Source organism: Propithecus coquereli, unplaced genomic scaffold, assembly GCF_000956105.1.
Source record: "Propithecus coquereli isolate 6110/MARCELLA unplaced genomic scaffold, Pcoq_1.0 Scaffold163, whole genome shotgun sequence".
Lineage (NCBI taxonomy): Eukaryota > Metazoa > Chordata > Mammalia > Primates > Indriidae > Propithecus > Propithecus coquereli.
In genome coordinates, this window is record NW_012140858.1 from 1,974,168 (window position 1) to 1,983,135 (window position 8,968).

Genomic DNA, 8,968 nt, shown 5'->3' on the forward strand with positions numbered 1-8,968 from the left:
TTTTAGTTGTCCAGATCATTTCTTTCTATTTTTTAGTAGAGATGGGGTCTTGTTCTTGTTCAGGCTGGTCTCGAACTCCTGACCTTAAGGGATCCACCCACCTCAGCCTCCCAGAGTGCTAGGATTACAGGCATGAGCCACCGCACCGGCCTTTTGGCAAAGTTTTAAGCAAGGAAAGAGGATAATTTAATTTATATTTTAAGAGGTTTATTTTTGCTGCTATGTGGAGGTAAGCATAGAAGTAGAATCTTAAAGGGATTATTCAGAGCCAGCCAGACACTCGGATGGTGAAAATTCCCAGCCTTAAAGGACAAGAAGGCCCCTAAAGCAGAGGAGCATGTCTGCAAGATAGATGCTCCCAGAAGCATCCAGACGGCCTGCCAACGCTGGAAACCAGTCCTCACTGGACTCTTAAGTAGGGAGGAAAATGCCTTTGTGCACAAGTGCCACCTCTTGCATGTGACCAGTGCATTTTCTCCTGTGAACTCTTAGTCTTTTCCCCATTCTTCTCACATAATACCTGAGCTCTCACCCATCTCTTCTCTCCTCCCAGACTCCAGACATCCTCAGTCACGGTTCTACCATAGAGAGCATCAGGCCTGGATTCTGGATTTGTTGTTAATGATAACATAAAGTGCTTCCCTCATCTTGCTCCTGGCTTGGTTGAAATTCAAAAATTTAAGTTCTTCAAGCTGCCACTGTCAGCTTGCATCTTCTCTGAAAATTAAATATCTAATAACAACAAATTTATTGGAAACGCAACCTAGAGATTCTATCTTTTCCAGTGAGTTGATGGAAAGGTATGACGGGCATTTCAATACATTCCACCCTAAACAGGAAGAGGGGTCACGGGGGCCCCTGCGACTGGCAGCTTTCAGGCCTCACTTCCAGCCTCTCCTCTGAGGCCCACTCGGATGGGGAGCCGGGTCACAGGCACCTCTGCCAAGGCAGCAGAGCCTCCGGGGACACAGCGCCTGGGAGAAGGCAGACAACAGGATCCTCCAACTGGACCTTCTTGATGGGGGAAGCCCATCATCGGTCACAAAAGCTGCCCCCTTCACAAACACCCTGCTCGTCAGCGGCACCCGAGTTCACAGTTTGCTAGTGTTTTTAGTGGAATTCCCAATTCCTGTGGCTTTATAACTCTGAGCTAAAAATACAATGTCAGCTGGCACGTGGCCCAGCTTCTGGAGTCCCAGAGAAGGCTGAAGGATAAATAGGAAGGGGTGTGTGTGCTCAGAGAGGAGCGGGTACAGCAGTGAGAAACCAGCCACCTCCCTGTGGTGACACGGGGGAGGCGGGGGAGGAAGGTGTCAGCAGGCAGAGGGAGCAGTTATTAGAGGAGGAAAACAGAGGCGAAGATCTTTTAAATAGCAGTTCTTCAGGAGAATGTAGCAAGCACTCTCCTCTAAATTAACTTCCTACATTCTCAGTCCAATAATGCCGATAGCTGCTCATTTTCAAAGTAATATAAATTGTTTTACATGGAGTTTCCTATATAAATTTTTAGAGGGTTCTTTGATAGGCATTACGGAGCTTTTTTTTTGGAGACAAGGTCTTGTTCCGTCACCCAGGCAAGAGTGCAGTGGTGCAATCATAGCTCACTACAGCCTCAAACTTCTGGGCTTAAGCCATCCTCCTGCCTCAGCCTCCCCAGCTGGGACTACAGGCATGTACCACCAAGCCCAGCTAATTTTTTTTTTACTTTTTGTAGAGATGGGGTCTCACTATGTTGCCCAGGCTGGTCCAACTCCTGGGCTCGAGTGATCCTCCCGCCCTGGCCTCCCAAAGTGCTGGGATTACAGGAGGGAACCACTGTGTCCAGCCTATTATGGCACATTTTAATCCAAGTTCTGCATTTTAATTGATCCATTGAAAGATAATCTTAGAACTAAAACATACCTTTAGAATTCTTAACCCTCCCAAAGATAATTAACTATCAAAATGTGTTTAGAGCCTGAATAGCAAATCAGAACATTAAAAGGATTAATTTAGCTAAGCACATCACTGGGGTTTCTTAGCTATGCAATAAATTCAATGAAAATTGGTTTCTTTCTCTTTTCCAAAATGAAAACAGCTTTGTTACTTTGTCTAATATGTAAAAAAATTCCTTCATGCTTGCTTTGACAGCACGTACACTAAAATTGGAATGATACAGAGATAAGCAAGGATGACATGCAAATTCATGAAGCATTCCATTAAAAAAAAAGTTCCTTCACTACAGAAAGTATATAAAAGATAAAAATCATCCAGGATGTCCCCCACTGGAAATTTTTACCATTAACATTTTGATGTACAGCCTTCTATACTTTTTGCCAAGCTTATCTGTACATAGGAACTTTCAATTTGAGATTGTGTTATTCAGAGAGTTTGTAATTCAGAAATATATTGTTAATACTTACCTATGTTGGTAGTATTCTTTTCTAACATAATTTTTATCGGCTACATAGTATTTCATTTATGGGTGTGCCATGATTTATTTAACCAATCTCCTGTTGATAGACATTTGGGATTGTTTCTAGTATTTCACTATTATAAAGTTACAAACAAAAATTTAATATAACTACAGAAAATTAGAAGTATGAATCCTTGACACTTCTCTCTACAAATATATTTTAAAATCTGGATGAAATAGATAATTTTCTAGGAATACATAAATTACCAAAATTGATTCTAAAAGGGAAAGAAAACTTAAACATACCAGTAAGTATAAGAAGAATTTTTGAAAATAGTCCAAGGGCTATCTCTCCAATAGTGCCACATCCAGATGATTTTTCAGGTGAAATCTCTCAAATCTTTAAAAATTCTACTTACAGTATTCCAGAGAATAAAGAAGGAAATGCTTGCATAATTCTTTTTTAAAAATTCATAATAACATTGATACCAAACCCAACAAAGATGGCACGGGAAAAGAAAACAGACCAATCTCACTCATGAGCATCAGTGCAAGAATGCTAAGTAAAATTCAGCAAATATAATCCAAATTAAAAGAATAAAACACCAAAGACCCAGAATAATTCATTCCATTAATTAGTACTGATCACTGTCAGGAAATCTAAAAATATCATCCACACATTACTCTTCAAAAGAAGAAAAAATATATAATCACTTTCATACTTGCCTAAAGTACATAAAAATAACTCATTTCTAATTTTAAAAAACTAGTAAAATGGGAATAGATGGTTATTTCCTTAAGATTATATATATATCTCCAAAAACCAGTAAAAGGTAATATTTGGAGATAGAAAGCCAAAAGTGAAAAACAAACCAAAAGCCAACATCATCATAAAAACAGAAGTAGTATAATACAGTGATTGAAAATACAACTTCTGAAACTAGAATTCCTGGGTTCCAGTTTCAGCTCTACCACAAGTTGTATGACCTTAAAAAAATTACAGTCATGTGTCACTTAACAATGGGGATATGTACTGAGAAATTCCTCATTAGACAATTTCTTTATTGTCTGAACATCATAGAACATATTCACACAGATCTCAATGCTATAGCCTACTACACACCTAGGCTATATAGTATAGCCTATTGCTCCTGGGCTACAAACCTCTACAGCATATTACTGCACTGAATACTGTAGAAAACTCAATACAATAGTAAGTATTTGTGTATCTAAACACAGAAAAAGTGCTGGGCACTGTGGCTTACACCTATAATCCTAGCACTCTGGGAAGCCAAGGTGGGAGGATCACTTGAGCTCAGGAGTTCGAGACCAGCCTAAGCAAGAGTGAGATCCCATCTATACTAAAAATAGAAAAAATCAGCTGAGTGTGGTGGTGCCAACCTGTAGTCCCAGCTACTTGGGAGGCTGAGGCAGGAGGATCTCTTGAGCCCAGGAGTCTGAGGTTGCTGTGAGCTAGGCTGACGCCATGGCACTCCAGCCCAGGCAACAGAGCGAGACTCTGTCTCAAATAAAAAAATAAATAGTACAGTAAAAATACAATATAAAATAAAAAATGGTATGGCTGTATAGGGGGTCTTACTATGAATGGAGCTTGCAGAACTGGAAGTTGCTCTGAGTGAGTCAGTGAGTGAGTGGTGAGTGAATGTGAAGGCCTGGGACATCGCTGTACACTTTTATATGACCAGCGGCGGAATAGGTTTGTTTACACCAGCTTCGCCACAAACGTGTGAGTGATGCGTTGCACTACAACGTCACGACAGCTACGACTTCACTAGAAGATAGGAATTTTTCAGCTCTGTTATAATCTTATAGGACCACCATTGTATGTATGGTCTGTGTTTGTGTATAAAGTACTTAGAAGAGTACTTGGCACATAGTGCTACATTCGTGTACATAATTAGATATACATAACATCGAAAAGCCAAGATCACGAATGATGAAACACCGAAACCATTTCCATGAAAGTTAGGAATAAAAAAATAATATTCAAAGTTAACGCTACTATTTAAGTTGTTCTGAAAAATGCCAGCCAACAGAAACACATAACTTTTATAAAATATAGAAAAAACAAAACATGGAATTATCATTATTTGCAGATAATAAGATACTGAAAATACCCAGAGAATCAACTAAAAACATATTAGAAACAAATAGGAATGTATTAGATTTAACTCATTCACTACCCCAAAGCAAAATTCAGAGAGAAATATGAAAACAATATCAAGATGATATAAGCTGGGAACCTGAACTTTTGAAAACTCACCTCGGCAATATAATTTTGGGGACTCCCATGTGCCCAGGACTGTGCAGCTTGACACTGTATCTTCTGGGACACTGAAAAATCCTTCTTTGCAAGCATAACGAACCTGGCCGCCCAGCCTAGAGGTATAATTTCCTACGATGTAGCCATCTGGAACCTCAGGAGGGTTGCCACAGTCTATTTCTGAAAATAAATTAATGTCAAATTCATTACCATGTGAATATAAATTTTCAAAATTCATAAACTCTCTCCACCTCTTCCCCATTTCTCACACACACCCCCAAACCATATTTTAAGTACACTGGTTCATTTCCACATGACTTGTGGGTACTTTTCCAATGATTGTCCTTATTCAGTCTTCTGGCCTTCTATAGACAGTAGCAGCTATCCACGCACAAAGCCGATTGAATTTAGCAAGCAACTCTCACTAATTCATACTAACTAAAGAGAAGCCTAGTTGAATGAAGTAAAAAAATTTGAATTGCAAAAATATCTTAAGATATATATACCTTTATAATTCTCAGGGTCACTTTTGAGATGCTGGGTCTTTACCAGATCTGCAGTGTTTACTATCTAACATAGTAGTTAATATCAGAATATCTATTAACTGCTAAAAATCTTTAAAGTTTAACAATTTTAGCTTTTTTTTTTAACATGGTCCCTTCTGTCCTGATTACGTTATTTGCTTTATTTGCACAGTTGTACAAACGTGCAAAGGATCATATCATCTCTACCCACATCCCTAACACAGACCTACAAACACAGGCTCAGAGTGGGAGAAAGTCACCATCAACAGAATCTCACCTGGAGATGCTGCCTTCTTTGGCAGAAACCCACCTGTGCATGACGTGGCATCTCTGGTCGGGTGGAAGGGTTCAGGCCCATTCCTTGGCAAGTGTCCATCCAGACAGTAACATTCAAAGCTCCCATGAGTGTTCACACACCGCCCTCCATGCCTGCACAGGTCAGAAACCTCACACTCATCTATATCTTGAGACCCATCCCAAATGCAAGAAAAGGAGAGAAAAACAGAAAAAGAAAAAAGGGTGGGATATTGTAACAGCCATTTTTTCACATTCTCAATCTACCCTTATAAATGGTTGCATTTCTTTGCAATCTATGATGAATTTTATTTTATGCTTTCCAGGTTCTTATCCTATATCCCCCACCTTATAGGCACTGAAAACATAGCAAGTGCTCAATTAATACTTGTCAGTGTGTTCCGGGAATTTACAAAAACCAATAACCATCACCAGCTCCCTGACTCCCAACAAAATGAACTCAAAAAAGTATGTTAAAAAATATACAATTACTATAAAATATCATACTAAAATATGATACTAATCCCATACTAAAATATCTAAAGCAGAGCTCCAGATATAAAATAGTTCACACAAGAGTGAAAATGACAGGAACTGACAGCTTTCCAGCTCATGAGCACAGGATGGTGAGTCAGGTAGCAAAGGGGTAATTCAATTAAGAAGGGTCTTGGTAAATTTATCGAGATTAGAAGGGCTTAAAACAGCCTTCAAGGAGAAGACATGCCCCTTTGCAGACTTCTCCACTTGACTGGAGATTGCCAGAGATAGCAGGTACGAGGTAAAAACTGCAAAATAATTCAGAGGCTGGAGAAGAAACCTCTCTAACAGCAGTTTTCCTTCCCCATAACTGATTTTAAAACTTTAACAATCCCATCAGCTGAGCACAATGGTATGTGCCTAGAGTCCCAGCTACTCAGGAGGCTGAGGTGGGAGGATCACTTGAGCCCAGTATTTCTAGGCCAACCTGGGCAACATAGCAAGACCTCATCTCTAAACGAACAAACAAAAAAAGTCCAAAAAACTGAAAAACTACTAATACCATAATTTCTTAAAAGAAAGGACATTTTAGCCCCCAAACAAAAGAAGAAAATAATCTCAAATTTCTTCTGATTTTGTTTAATGTGATCTTACAAAAATTCACTATCTTTTTTTGTTATTGTTGTTCTTGGACCAATGAACATCACTCACACTGATTATTACTGAGGAACCAGTAATTCTATTCAATTGCTGAAGGAGTCACACATTCTGGGGCTTGAGCAAGTAACATGAGTCAAGAGCAACGTGTGGGAGATGTCAACCTGCAGGGAGGGTTCAGGTATTTCCCCCTCACCTCTCAAAGAGGAGCACCTTGGTCAATGCCTCTGGCGTTTGGGGGGATGGAGCTTTGGTTTAACCATCCTTTGACTGAGAATCTTTGGCCCCTCTCTCCTTCCCAGGAGCTGGGGCAGTGCAGGGGCCTGACGCCTTCACCGACCACAGTTGGAGACCTAAGTGGGAGTCAGGGGACTCTACAGACAGGTGGTCAAGGAGCTCCTAAGTGGTGTTGAGCACTGCTCTGGGCAGTAGGGAGCAACCCCTCCCGGTGTGTTTTCCCTGGATTTGTCTTTCTTTGCTTCCTTCTCTCAGAGTGGTAAAACATGACTCTCTAAGAATCAAATCCAGTTAAAACAAAGGACTGGGAATTGGTGAGCACAGCTCCATCTGGAGAAAGCACCGGGAGAAACCTCAGGACAGCCACAGGCTATGGCACGACACCCCATGGGGAGCACGCAGAATCGTGGTGGGACTAGACATTTGTGTCTGAGGCCATGGCAGGCTGCTTCAGAGCCCACGACAGCAGGGCAGCTGAGAAGCTTGTGGGCAATGGCTCACGTGGGGAATGAGGCTCCTGACCTGGAAGAGAAACCAACAGACTAAAGCTAGCCTTGGTAGGAGCAAGGACTTACATCCAGGCAGACCTAGAGGAGACAAGCTTTGGGCAGGAGGTTCCAGGAATTGATGAATGGCAAAAAGCATGCACTCCTTCAAGGTTTGTTTGGATTTTTGTTGTTGTTGTTGGTTGTTTTTTGTGTTTGGGTTTGTTTTTGTTTTTGTTTGCCTTTATCTTACTTCTCAGACAAGGATGAGATACTGTTACATTTCTCCAGAAGAAACAGCATCAGGCTCTGAGACTGCAAGAAATGAACTTATGAAAAAGAAGGTTGCCACTGCCATCAGAGTCAGGATGGGTTTCCAAGACTTGGAGAATTGAAAGCCACAGAAAAGTCATTTTGCATTTTTTGGCAGACCCTACTGGGGCTGTGCCCATCTGGAGCCATGTTGGTGGGGAGATGACAGCCCCGGCCTCACGCCCACGTCAGTCTCATTTCTCTCCACTCACCCCCGCAGCCCACCCAAATCAAACCACCCTCACATGGGAAGTGTCACAGAGCTTCTTCCCCTGGACTGTGACTCATGGCAAAGTTTCCGTGATTCCCAGGAGTCATTCGGGAGCAGATCTGGGGGCCAGAACATTGGTCAGTTCTCCAGGACCAGCTGGTGTTGTCCCACACTAGAACCCCTGCAACTCATTCCTCCTCTATCACTGGTGCCATCCAGAGAGGCCTACCTGTCCTCAACTCTGCAAAGGACAAAAAACACCTGCGTACTGCATCCTGTGGTTTCAGGCAAACCCTGACTAAATGCTGACACCCAAAATTTGCTAAGCTCTGCCCCAGCTAAAGTCCAGTGATGTTTCTCTGGCAACTGTCATTCAAAAATAAACAGTATCATCAAGAAAAGTGGTCCATCAGCTTTTACAAAGTGAAACTGGAGACCTCAGAAGGAAAAGTAGATTGGGTGCAGTGGCTCATGCCCGTAATCCCAAAACTTTGGGAGGCCAAGGTGGAGGATCACTTGAGGCCAGGAGTTCAAGACCAGCCTGGGCAACATAGCAAGATCCTGTCTCTGCAAAAAAATAAAAATAAAAATTTTAAAAATTAGCCAAGCATGGTGGTACGTCCTTGTAGTCCCAGCTACTCAGGAGGCTGAGGCAGGAGGATCACTTAAGCCAGGAGTTCAAGGCTGCAGTGAGCTATGATCATGCCATGACACTCTAGCCTGGATGACAAAGTGAGACCCTGTCTCAAAAAAAAGGAAAAGTCACAGGAATGACTGCCAATGGATAAGAGGCTTCACTTGGGGTGATGGAAATATTCTAAAATGAAATAGTAGTGATGGTGGCACAACTTTGTGAATATACTAAAAGCCACTGAATTGTACACTTCAAAAGGATGAATTTTATAATATGTATATTACATTCAATCTTTTTTCTTTTTTTTTTAGAAAAAAAGGAAGATCACTAAATAATTGCAAGAAGTAGAATACATAGAAGCAAAGCCTAGATCAAGATTTTGTTCCAGGCAGATTGGTTCTTGTGTGGCTGACACCTGTTTGGCCCTGGCATAAAATATTTTCTTCTCCTCCCTCCCC

General features: G+C 41.3%; 1 protein-coding gene across 2 annotated transcripts in view; it reads right to left on the reverse strand.

Annotated features, from left to right (window-relative positions):
- The window catches only part of SUSD1 (sushi domain containing 1), a 117,065-nt gene that overhangs the window by 86,451 nt on the left and 21,646 nt on the right, over window positions 1–8,968 (reverse strand). For both annotated transcript variants that reach the window (XM_012641205.1, XM_012641207.1), the window contains exons 4-5: window positions 5,514–5,666; window positions 4,680–4,859 (exon numbers count right to left, since the gene is read on the reverse strand). In XM_012641205.1, the coding sequence (XP_012496659.1) occupies window positions 4,680–4,859; window positions 5,514–5,666 (333 nt within the window). The remainder of the gene's footprint in view (window positions 1–4,679; window positions 4,860–5,513; window positions 5,667–8,968) is intronic.